We start from the raw sequence: 13358 nt of genomic DNA, 5'->3' as shown, positions 1-13358 counted from the left end.
AAAAGCGCTAGAAGTTACAATGGGAAACTCACATGACAGGCAGGATTACCATAGGGATCTGATTTTTAAGCCACCCATTGCAAAAGTAAACTCGCTAGGTGTAATATTCTCTTTAAATATTGAGAGCCAAGCAATCTGCTTGGGCAAGGACCAAGTAGTTCTACATAAAAGCACCTCTAAACAAACAGAGCATTCCAATGCTGGAGACAACTGCCCAGACTGCGACTAGGTCACTCAATCGAATTCAGGGACGTTTCTGGTAATTACATCAAAACATACCTTATTGCAAGCGATCAAAGCAAAGTCTAAGTCAGATATTTTACAGGGACCATATCGCTAGACGCTATTCATGCAATATCCAGTGCGTAAGTGGAGCAGTTTCGCTATTGCACAAGATACCTTAGCACAATATAGAGATTGTAAACATAATCAAACTCTTTTCCACCAGGTAAGCAGGTCGTTGGGTTTATCGCTAGAGACATGCCAGTAATTAATATTGGAGCTACCTTTTAATGTGCTGATGGCAAAACAGGTTTCGTCTTGCAAGGTTTGCACCATCTGAAAGACAAAAAAAGATATATATAGTCAAGTATCAAGTGGCTACAGGTAGAACACATTACTCCATACCTTGCCACAGTAGTGGCATATCAGGCCAGAATGTTAAAAAGATAATTAGAGAGGAAGGAAAAGGAGCAAAAGGAGAACTCGGCACAGCTATTAAGTTTGTTTTGCAACTTTTTTTGGCAGTGCCTATGAAAATCTTTTTTTTCTTAAATCGCAGTCCGAATTCCTGCTTCGTCAATTTAAGTGTCATTAGGGGGGAAAAATCCCTTTACTTACAAACCTGAACAAGTGAACTCAGCGGGTCTTGTAGTTAAAATGGTTTGAAGCAGGTCAACACCAAGATGGAGATATAGAGCTCCTTGACAACTCTACTTAGGAGCAGGTCTTGTAAAATACAATGTTCAGGGCTCCTCAAATTAATACATGTGGTGGTTACAGTGACTGCCTCTATTACGGCAAATACAGAATGAACATGAGGCATTTCATAGCTCATCCTTATGAACAGTTGGTATATGAAACACCACCCCACCCACCCTTGTGACCGCGGCCAGGTGTTTGAATGTTGAGGGTTGGTGTTACACAGAATCCCATTCAGAAGCAGCATGGGTAATACAATGCTATGGTTGACTGTAGGCTCATTAGGAGCCTACAAAGGGTTACTATCGGTGGAGGAAGTCTTATGCAGTGATGCTGTTCTACTTCCTGGGCTCTGTTGAGCAACATCTGTGGAAAGCATTTTAACATACTTTTGTTCTACATACCCAGCTCGAGAGGACAAGACAGGTGAGGGGGCTTGAGGTAATGGAATTGGCGGTATATTCTTGCCTCTATTTGGTTCATTCAGGACATAGATGGAGGAGATTCAGTTTCCTCATGGGTAAGGAATAAGTAATTTTCAATGTGTGCTGGATGTCTTATCCACAAAAACAGTCTTAATTCTGAAGTTAATATAACACGCTTTACCCTTTAATACCTTGGATACATAGTGCCATTTCAACTTCATTCGTTGTTTTTTTTTATGTATAGCAACAAACTGACTGACTTTTAGTTACTTTTATGATTAACCCCACTAGATACTGAACACCGCAACCCCTGTAACAAATATTTGTATAATTTCATGAACAAGTTTCATTTATCCGGACATGGACTTGGGAGCCCTCAGTAAAACTATTGTATAGATGCCACAACTGAGGAGCCTTTAAGGGTCAACAATTAAATTGGAATCCATTGATGGGAAAGAAACAGAGTTATACATTTTAAGTACCTTTAACCACCTACAATGCACAAAACTGGGCTAAAGGTCACAAGGAGCTCCAGGAATGCAAGTAGAAAGACTGAGATGAGGAGGGAGGATAATTTGGGTTGGGTGTCGGGTGGTTAGTGTGAATAAAAAACAAAACAAAAAAAAAGCATACCCAAGACAAATTATGCATTAAGTAAAATTATGAGATAGCCCCAGGTTTGGACTAATATTAGCTCTGGTCTTGGGACCATAAAGGCTAATGAGTGACCTATTGTGTTTCACTTTAAGACTTATCAGCCCATAGCACCATAAGCAGTGTGCTGGGATTTGGAAGTATGACACTTAAAATGCTATCTTTCTGTTTACCACGGTATTGCAACATAAATCCTGGAATATTCTCAAATCTAAAAATCCATTTAGATTTGTCCTCAGTGGTCGCCATACCAATGAAACTCCTCCCCCACCAAGCAATGAATCAAAATACGTGCAATATCGAGGGGAACAAGCCTCCAATTAAATCTATTCCTGAGCCACAGATCAAATTGGCCAATGCAATATTAAATACATCAAACCCCTTACCTCAGTACTAACAACTACATGGATCCCAGTTGGTCCTTGCCGATAGATCTGATTAATCTGCTGCGGCGAAATGGTGTACAAGTTGGCAATCTTCTCTATTAGTTCCAGTGCAGTCAACTCTTCCAGGAAAATAGCATGGTATACTAAAATAGTTTATGAAGAAATAAAACCAGATTCATTTCATTGGATCAAACTGCTGCATTTCTACACAACCCAACATATCACTCACAAATACAACCAGACTGGCCCAAAGAGTGTGCAAACATCTCCGTATAGGGCCTCGAGTGTAGAATTTAAAGCTAGAATGTACAGTAACATACAATCCAAGCAATCCTACTTTAGGTTTCGGGCATTGCTATCCACCAGGAAAAAACAGCACTCAGCAACAATCAGCCAAGTAATTAAAATAATTGAGCAGACAAATGTTTAAGGCAGGGTTCGGCAAGAGGCAAGATGCAATAGACCAAAGAAAAATCTGTTTTCTAGCGAGAAAGGGAAAAATACTCCAGTGCTACTTGGAGACCACACAACATCCTTGGATACAATCAGGTTGGTAAAAATTTTGGTGAAAAGAAAATGACTGGAAAAGTATGCAACTGAAGCGGTTGAAGTTAGACTAATCAATTCTAAATTAGGCCTGGGCTGTAAATTCTGTTCCGCTCGCGGAATTTGCAGAATTTGGGTAATTACGCGTTCCGCGGAGAACGTGAAATTGCCCAAAATTCTGCGTTCCGCGACTTCGCAACATTTTTTGCTTGTTCGCGTACTCAAAATGCGTGTTCAAGAGATATTTCCCCCCCGAGCACGCAAACAGCGATTGCGAACAGTAAAAAAGCATTGCAAACAAGCAATTCCGCGGGTTCGCAGAATTTCTGCGTGGGAGATTTACCGTTTCGCGGAGATTTGCGTGACGTGATTACGCAAATTCCGCCCACCCCTAGTCTAAATGTAAGAGGCTCTTAGAAACAGAGATGATGTCTAGTCCTGGAGGCTGTACAGCTGTAAGAAACTTTGCAGTGAAACTTTCCAACTCTATTAACTGATTCTGTGCGTCGGACGGCCCCCGGCCATCTGACGTCACAGTGGGTGTGTGCGGAGGAGGGCCGGGGGCCTTCCGCACTGTCCACACGTGGAATTCTCCCACGCGGCGGGGGAATTCCAGCCACAGCGCAGCGGTTAAGATTTTGGTGCACTTGGCAACACTTCTGTTTGAGTAAGTAAACGTTTATTTGCACGGTTAATAAAAGCCATTGCATACAGCTAACAATAGTGATTCCTGCAAATAATGGCAAGTGACACTCAAGTAAAGCATACTGATTACATTTATAAATAGAAAGACCGATTTTAAATATTAAGGCTGAGTGTCTTGCTCCATTGAGGACCCAATATGGCTTGTGTGGGATAGTAGGATCTGCTTCTTATGGTTACCCCCACTTTTTGCTGATGTCTCACTGTTTTTGCATTAGTCTGACTGGGATCCTGCTATCCAGGACCCAAGTCTATCTGCTTTCGCCCTGAAATTGCTATATATGTACTTTAGGTACACTCCAGATTAGATATTGGGGTACCCTTATCAGTCCCTAGTATATGATATACCATGTACCCAGGGCATAGGTACCTCAGAGGCATCCCATGGGTTGAAGCATGTATTATGCCACCCATGAGAGGCCATTCAGAATAACACAACAGGTCTGCTACAGCAACCTGTGTAAGCTGGTGCTTGCACCACTTCTCTGTGATGTGTAAGTGCATTGTAACCTCGCGGTAAATGCTAAACGGCTGCTTAGAAACATGTCGTGTTTGGTGTCAAACACCTTTGAATCATACAACCACACCAGTAACTGGTTTGGGAAATATGATTCCACCCTTCTGAAACCACTACTGTGGGTCACCGGTCTACCCAGTACCAGCTGTCTCGACCCGGGCAGCACAAAATGGACGCTGCAAGCCACAGACACGATTCAGCTCTCCTGCTGCTGAGCCAAGCTTGCAAAGAGAAAGGCATGACAATAGGCATCCTGTCACAGGGAGGTGTAACCACCTCCCAGAAGGGGTTTAGTGTACTGGGGCTGGGTGGGTGCACCCTGAGAGTGCCAGACAGTCTGTACTGGGGGCACATTTGGTGTCCCTGTGCATAGTCCAGCTCAAACCAGTCCTGGGAGCCATTGGCTACTGCTCTAGAGTGAAACTGGACTAAGGACATGGGTGTAGCTATCCCTCGGTCCTACCCCTCCCCTAGCAGGGTACCTAGATTCTTGAGAACCCCTTCCCATGGGTATAACGCGGGTTACCTGACTACAAGATATTGGATTTTACCTGGACAAGATTCTACTAAGAAGAAACCAAGTACTTTGACTGCCTGCACAACTTTGCATGACTGAAGAATCTCCCTTGGAGTAAAGGAGTTACTCCCATGCAGTAGCAGGCACCTAGGCGCATCTGACCGGCTTGCTTCTCCAGAACTCCTGTGGACTCCAAAGATTTCAGCAACACAGGAGGTGGGTTTCCGAAGGTCCCTAAGGTTGATCTGACCTCTCAGCGATTCTGGCTCCTGTATCCCTCGTAGGAACCAGGCAGCCCGAATCCCTGTGCATCACGCACATTTGCAAGTGCATACGCTTGTTGGCAATCCCTGAGCTTGTGCATTGGACTCCGTGTAGTCCTGACCGAGTAGTATTTGCACCGAAGATATCCGGCCTCCACTCACCGAGTTCTGTGGGCTAGTGCTTTGCAAACTCGCTTGAGGTCTCCTTGCGATCCTTGGTCAGTTGGCAGTTGGACTGTGGGTCCTGGCGAGGGTCACCTTGTTTGTTCTTGGGCTTACCAGGTTGCTCCAGATGTGCCCAGACTCCCCATTGCTTGGAGAGTCCCCTGGACCTTGCTGGTCCACACCGTAATCTGTTTGCTCTGCCTGCGTGGGTTGCATTTGCCAAGGTTTGTTGGTGCTCCAGTCGGACACTGACCCCTCAACACTAGGCATCCTTCATGGGACAGCTCACCTCTGGATCCTGGTTGTCCTCCAGGTCTCCTGGTCCCCGTGGCTGCAGCATCAAGCGTCCCTTCTTCGCACCTGAAGCACCCGACAGAGCTGGGCATTCGACTACCGAGCTCCTGGTCGCATGACGTGACCCAGACTGTGCCCTCTGCTTTCAGGTTCCTCTCACCTAGAATCCATGCTTGGATTCCACCGGACACTCTTCGCCTTACTTTGCAGCTCTCCACTGAAAATGACAAAGGTTTCCGACACCACTTGACTCCTATGCACCCGGCTCCTCTGGGGTAGGTAACACAAGTACTAGAGTACTCACTGGGGGGTTGGCTCAAGAACCTCCTATATTCTAAAGAGTTTGCTTGAAGTCCTCGTAGAAGTGTCCTTAAACTATAACTTGGCAACTGCGACTTTCCCATAGAATTGTACGGAGTGCGCGGTCGTGTTTCTTCACTGCACCCGTCCTCCGTGGGCTCAATGTGCCACTGCCTTGGGTGGTTCCTTGGGGTCCCAGCGATTCTACGTGCTCTAGGCACTGTGTCTAGTCGAGTCATGATTGTTATATCATTTTTTTAAGTATATGGTTCAGTCTCCCCCTGGAGCCCACTGTGCTACTTACGATTGTTCTATTGATTCAGTATTGTGTGCTTTATGCTCTAATCTTGTGTAGGGATTAGTAGAGAGTGTTATATCAATAAATACATTTTTACATAACTACTGTGTGGTTCTCATTTTATTTAGTCATTCAGGAGGTGATATTCTGGTAAAACAAGCTGCTTTACATTCCTTAAAGATTAAGCCTGAAGGCTGCTCTCCACAGCTACCACTAGGATAGCTTTCTAAAGGTTATCTTTGACCTCATACATCATAAGGGTCGTATGGACTGGTGCAGGGTGCCCTCTTTAAATGGTGGACAGCATATACCAGGCCACCTTCTCACGGCTTGTTCCTTATTGTGCTCATGGTGGGCCATCCTTGCATTGTGCAAAACAGCTTTTTTTTTTAAATCACAGTTTCAGGGGCAATAGATGAATTTAGTTTTTGCAAACAGAGACTCACTCTCTGTGTGTCTTTAACCTGGAATAAGGGAGCATTTGCATTGTGTGCGGAGCGATTAACGTCCATGCAAACCCTATCAATTTTGTTCCGATGCCATTAAGTTACTTCAATGCCAGTTCTAAAAAGGTTACTTGCAAGCCAAGGGGATGGAAGCTCCACTCAAATGGTTACGGGTTGTCTGCAGAAGCGGATGTGAAGTTTCAAGAATATTGGATTCTGTAGCTTTTTCCTTTGGCCCATGACCGCTGGGCATGTACAAAAGATGTGTAATGCGGACTCTAGTTTCTATCTGTATATGTGACATGGGTTAGGCAACAGGCCTAACCCATGTCACATATTGGTTAGGCTGGAATACAATTTGATGTCTAGGTGCACAAGTAGAACTGGTAGCCAATGAAATGCAGGCTCGTACCTACTGTGGGGGCTCAAGCTTCTGTTTGAATTGATTACTGTCCAAGCATGCCATCTCTTTACGAAGCAACTCTAATCATTTACATAAGGCTGATATTTGGGTAAATAGTTGGCTATTCAACAAACGGCTGCTCTTTCCATGTTACTGGCCCCTCAGTCTCAGATACCTAGTTCATCTACTGCCTGTACTTAGTATTCTCCCCAAGATTGTGTTTTTGTTTGTTCCTCGACTCACATCTAACAATTTTCTTTAGAGAACCCCTCTCATAGGTGCACAATCTCCAGCATATTTGGACAAAAGCATTCATTCTATGTAGTTTGGGATTTTTTTTTTTTTTAAGCCAAATTTAAATCCGAGCAGGAGATGACCGTTTTGGTATGGAGACTACTGCTTTGCAGGCTTTTGCTTGGAACTTGTTGAGCATTTCCATTTCACCATCATGCATGATTTCTGTACCGTATGCCACTGTTGGGATAAATTGAGATGCCATTACAGTTAGTAGCAGTCCAAATGAGGGGCAGCTGGGTTTCTCTTCAGCAGCTTGAATGCAAATATTAGCAAGTGCTTTTGCCTGTGGGGCAGCTAGGTAGTGTTTGAAAAACATCTTGTGCTCCATGTTGATGCCCAGATACTTGTATGTGACTGCTACCTTTACCTTTTTGCCCTTGATGGAACAGGTAAATGACTTCTACTAGGTGTTGACCAGGTGGACCACTTTCGTTTACTTAAGTTCAGATCTAAGCCTTGCTCAAACATATATGTTTTAGTGCGTTCATAGTAGACTGCAGGCCAATTGGTGTTTGGCTAAATATGTAAGCATCATCCATATATTGTAAGCATAGTATTTTCTGTTAAAGTAGGGGGCTAGCTTTCGTCTTGTGGAAGATGGCTTTCTAAATCGGCGAAGTATAGATTAAGCAAAATTGGGGTTAAGACGCATCCCTTCATTGGACTGATTTTGTTCATAACTCTGCTGACATCTCCTATTTTAACATGTGTCCATGTTTATTTTGTTTAAATCTGCTTTTATTTATTTGATTAGCAAACATTTACAGCGTAACACATGCTTTGCCCCAGTCATGATGGGTTCGTCGTATTGGTATAGTCTCAAATGGTACAGAGATGAATGAATAGGATGTGTCAGCAAATTGCAAAAAAAAAATGAAAATGCACAAGTGGGCAACGTGAAAGGGGAATCATATCACAGTGGAAATCGGATGTTAACTACAGTTTTAAGCATCCAGGTACATCTTGGAAGCAATTTCAGTAAGTGTCTACTGTGTAGTAATCTCTTAACAGGGGAGGAGGGCAATAATGAGCGGAGGCAAAGTAAAACATAATGTAAGGTTTATGTTTTGAACAGAAGCACTTTATTATCACCCCCCCCCCCCCAATTTGTCCACCTACCTCCCCACTCGCTGCATGTAAGAGTAGTTTGGCGCATACTTGGATATCCACCACAAGCATGGCAAAAGTGCACACACCTGCCAGCGGCTCTGTGCTGTTCACCCAGCACATGTTCGGAGGCTGCACTGTCATTTGGATCTGGCACATTCAACTCTGTACTATGTGCATTATGCAGTTCAACCAATATTGCATCTCAATTTGTAGCAATTGGGAGCTTGCGGATGCAGAGTATGTCCTCCTGGTATAGTGCGAAGCTCACTGCTTTAGTCCATGTCAATCGGGAGTGCCTCCAAGTCAGCACATGCGAGGAGTCAGGGGTCTTCTATCTCCTCGTGATCAACCTTTTAGGTACTCCCAAGCCCAAGTTTAGGAAGCAAGAGGTTACATTGGGCTTCTTACTTCTGCTATAGAGGTGTAGTATGTAAGTAACCCACTCAAAAGAATGTCGTATTCTGTGCAATGGAAGAGGACATCTGTGATCAGGCTCCAATATCCCTGAAGGAAAGGGCATTCCCATAGCATGTGTAGAAGGTCTGCATCAACAAGGTGGCAGCGAGGGCAGGCGGCATCGGTTCACTGAAAATATCTTTTGATCTTGGCTGGGATGAAGTATGCTCTGTATAATATAATACTGGATCTGGCGGAAACGCATGTTTCTGGGGATATGCTTAGAGCTCTAATACGGACACCCAATCGAGATCAGTGAATGGGCGATTCAGGTCCCCCTCCCAAAGGAGCCTCAGCAGTGTTAATGCGATTTCAGTGGGCTGCGTAAGGGAAGCGTCAAACCACCGTATGAGGCGTCTGCCACTACCCATCACATGTAGGTGCTGGGTTGTTCAGTGTTAGTCATATCTCTCCATTGGCAGTTAGGGCTGCCAGGAGTGAACGATGTAGCAAGAATCGGCCGGGGTGCATCCAGTCCTCCGACCAGTGTGCCATATGGTATCAAGGCACCAACTCAATACAGGCCTCCCATATCCTGGAGTCCCCCGCCCACCAAACTGTGCAGCTCGGCCACTGTGGTGAATGCATGGCCCCTAGGTGTGCATTAAAGCAGTTGCGTATGGCGTGGTGTTCCAGGTAATGTATAGGCGACTGCAACAACATCTCTACGCCACCCTGAGAAGTAGAGGCTCAGTTGCATTGGATTTTGTACTAGGATGAGATAGGTGGACCAGGGAGGCTGGGGACAAGGATGGTAGTGTGGTAGCATGTCACACAGTTGGTGGACAGCTAGCGACCTGGTCACCCACTGCAGCTGCACCGCAAGATAATATTGTTCCATATTTTTCTGCCTGCAGGCAGTGGTGGCCCTGCAGCACCAAAGTTTAGATGGCTACTCGATGGCGAGAATTGGCCCAGATAAGGTCTGACAGTGTTCTCAAGAGAATGAAATAATGACAGGGAAATGCACAGGGGTAAGTTTGCAGAGTAGAATAAAAGTTGTGGCAGGATCACCATTTTGGTACGGCCGAACCGACCAGTCACAGATAATGGAAGTGTGCTCCAAAAGGAGATTTGAGAGTGGGTTGCTGTCAGCGCTCTGCCTAGGTTGTTATCTGATACGTCCGCCTCTTACGGTAAATAAGGTTGCAGAGATAGCAGAAGGCATCGGCTCTCCATTCCACACGTTCCCCATGAAGGACATACACAGGGTCCTGACAGGTGCCATTAAAAGGGTATAAGCAGGATATCGCCACAGCCCAGACATGTCCACAAATTCTCCGAGGACACGTGCCAACGATGGCGGGGGATTGATTGGATAGCCTTCCAATGCACCAGAATATCATCCATGTACATTGAGATGGTTTGTACTCCATCTCCATGGGGGATCCCCCCCCCCCCAGTGAGAATGGCGTTAGCCAAGGGCTCTATGGCTAAGGAGGAGAGGAGTGGGTAGAGCTGTGACCCCTGTGTGGTTCCCGTTCCCATTGCAATAGGTTCAGAGACATATGGTCCTGCCTTTATCCGGACTGCCAGCTGCTTGTAAAGCAGTTTAATCATGCCAATAAATGTTGCACCAAGACCATAACTGGCCAACGCAGTAAACAGGAGTGTCCATTCCTGAGAGCTAAAGGCTTTCTCAATGGCCCAATCTTAAACACCCAGAGTGTGGCCAGTGACATGTTGATTATGTGGTGACTCTAAAGAAGCACCTAAGATTTAGGGAGGCACTGTAACTGGGTGGATGGAGCAGGCTCGGCAAACGGACCCAGATTACCCACTGACCCACCTCCCCCGGCACCAAAACAGAAGAGGCCGAATCAGAGGGAGAGGATCAGACTGTCGTACCCAGTCATTGGCAGCTCCCCACCCGGAGCAAATCTTGACGGAAAGACAAGAAGCCCTTCAAGTGGCGGCAGCACTTTGTGTCACGATGCATTTCTCCAGCCAAGAGGTAGAGTCCTCTAAGTTATTGACCGAAGAGGATTCTATCCCCACTTGGTACAGGGACCTGGACTCGCCCACTGGCTGTCACACCCCAGACATCTGATGATATCGTTTAAGAGTGTAAAATGTAAGTTGTTGGCATCCTGAACTATAACATTTCTCAGCGTTTGGCAGCGGTGGCTATCAACTGGGCTCTCTTCACGATACACGTTTGGGGAACAATGGGCCACTACTGGACAGTCCGGGACATGGAAGGATCGCCCCCCCACCCCTCCCCACAGTGCTGTGGGGGGGGGACGGAGAGAGGGAGAAGGAAAAGACACTCAGCACCTAATCTGGTATGAGCACATGATAGAGGGGTGGCCTAGGCCCGACACGACCCCCGGGTAGCCCCCAGACTGATCAAGTCCAGCAGCCAACCACACATGTCCGACTGTGCCTCAATCTGCTGGATAATGTCCTGCTGTGTGTTATGTTAAAAAAAAATTCTAAAGCGCACTTACACCAGGCGGTTTCATGGCGCTAATGCAGAACAATTGTGGGAGTAAGGGGGTTATAGGTGTTTATTTGTATGCTTGTGTTAAGAGGAAAGTTTTCAGAAGAGTTCTGAATTGGGAGTAGTGTGTTGCAGATCTCAGCTCATAAGAAAGGGAGTTCCAGAAGCGAGGGGCCGAAAGGGAAAAAGTCAGTCCTGTGTGGGCAGCAGTTAGCTAGGTTGCAAATCAGTTTAAACGGGGGGGCCTCACGAACCCAATGGCAGGCGGGAGGGGGCCTGGTTGGTGTTTGTGGCATGTGCGTCTCCGGGGCTGGGTCCTAGTCCCAAACAACCCTCTGGGCCCCACCTGCCAGGATCCTCTTGGCAGGGTACTCACCTCCAGTTGCCAGGGGTGCCTCCAGGCTCTCGCAGATAGACATCGCTCCTTCAACTGTCTGACACAGCTTTGGGCGGGTCACTGTAGTGCCTCTGTCTGAGGTCGAGAAGGTGGGCCGCAGACCAAGCCCGGCCATCACCTTCGACCCCGCCCCGACTGTGCATCTATCCTCTGATTTTACGATGGTGAGCCGCCACCGCCCATAAAAACTACCTAGTTAGGCCCAGGTTCAGCCCAGGTGCTTCTACATAGCTGGCTTGCGACTCCAGCACATCAGTCTCCTCTTAGTCCCCACTACACACCGAGCCCACGAGCCTCCCGTCGGGGTGAAGAGGTCGCCTTCCGCTGACTATGGTGGATCCGCAGGCGTGCACTCCATCCCAGTGTGAATTGTGAGGCAGGACTCGGCCAGTTCTTGGTGATGGCTCTGTGGCAATGGCAAGCGTCATGTGCCGGGCAAGGGCTGGAGTTTTATCGCCCACAACGTCACTTTGGTCGGAACTGCTGGTGCAATTCACTGAGGTTTGAGGCGAGTAGCTTTAGGGGGGATCACACACCTGCTGATATTCAAATGGTGGCTAGATGCAGGGGGGTGAATGGGGAAAGATGCGGAGCCAAATTGACTTGCATCCACTGATGGCAAGTCACGCCCCCCACCTGTGTCCATGTTTCATTATTCAGTGCTGTGATTGCCTTAAGCAGGTTTCTGGGATGCCCCAGTCTATCAACTTTGCTCAAAGGCAGCAACATGGGACCCGTCAAAAGCCAATTTGAAGTCAAGGAAATACGCGAACAGCTGGGGTTTGCGCTGTTTTCCTCAGCTACGCTGTAAGTGCTGTTAGATTTGTAAGAGTCCCCATGCCTGGTCTGAATTCAGTTTGCATTTTTGGTATAAGGCTTTTTCGTTGACACAAGCTTTAGGGTCCTATAGTCAACATAATGCATATAGTTTTGCTTCCACATCAACTAGCACAATTAACCTGTAATTGCTCAGCAAAGATTGGCTTCCATTCTTCCAGAAAGGGCGCAAGAGGCTTCCTTTCCAGAAGTCTTATGGTAATAGAATGGAAGATTGAATTAAAAAAGGGTAATAGGTAGTGAGCCCAAAAAGCAATGTCCTGCGTAAAAAGTGCACTGGGGGGACTGTTTTGGTCCGCAGCCCCTTCTGCCTTCAATTTCTTTAATATTTTTTCTAATGATTACTGTTGGTCATGGGTGCTGCATTATTCGAGTGGTTGTTCAATATGCTCTGGTTTCTATGGGGTCCATTTGGTTGCAGACTCTTGATTTGACTCTTTGGTCTCCCTGCTGTCTAACCAAGACAACACTAGGTTTTGGATGTTTGGTCAGCCCTCACCCTTCCGGCAATTGACTGGCAGCACTTCTGTACGAGGGTTCTGAATGAATCTTCAAGGGGTTTGAGACTATAGGTTTGTGAATCGTGTGAATGCATGTCTGGTAGTTACGGCTATGGAGGTGTTCACAGCGTCACAAATATATTGATTCCCACACAGATGAAAATTATCTAAAATGTATTTATTTAAAACAGCGATTACATTTTAAATTGTGCGCTTGCTGATTGGGTTGGGACAAATTCTGTACATGAAAGGCATGGAAAGGAGCGCAAGAGGAATCAGATTTTTTTTTACTAAACTCACATATAGCAAATAAAGGCGTCATGTTTCTGATTATGGTGGTTCATGCACTGGAAAATGCAATGTACGTTTGTAGCAGAAGACGTGTTACCATAGTATGAAACCATGACGACTTTCCACACCTCAGTTCACTAAGTTTAGAGTTATTTAGTCACTGGATTGCACTTGCTTCTTCCCAATTTTA

General features: G+C 46.1%; 1 protein-coding gene across 1 annotated transcript in view; it reads right to left on the bottom strand.

Annotated features, from left to right (window-relative positions):
- Window positions 1–13358, bottom strand: part of TFCP2L1 (transcription factor CP2 like 1) — a 126770-nt gene that overhangs the window by 13493 nt on the left and 99919 nt on the right. Inside the window, exons 13-14 of the mRNA XM_086957102.1 lie at window positions 2387–2529; window positions 507–558 (exon numbers count right to left, since the gene is read on the bottom strand). Coding sequence (XP_086813228.1) covers window positions 507–558; window positions 2387–2529 — 195 coding nt within the window. The remainder of the gene's footprint in view (window positions 1–506; window positions 559–2386; window positions 2530–13358) is intronic.

This window comes from Lissotriton vulgaris, chromosome 2_1 (assembly GCF_964263255.1).
Source record: "Lissotriton vulgaris chromosome 2_1, aLisVul1.2, whole genome shotgun sequence".
NCBI lineage: Eukaryota > Metazoa > Chordata > Amphibia > Caudata > Salamandridae > Lissotriton > Lissotriton vulgaris.
The sequence above is the reverse complement of the archived record's forward strand: the minus strand, read 5'-3'. Positions and strand labels throughout refer to the sequence as shown.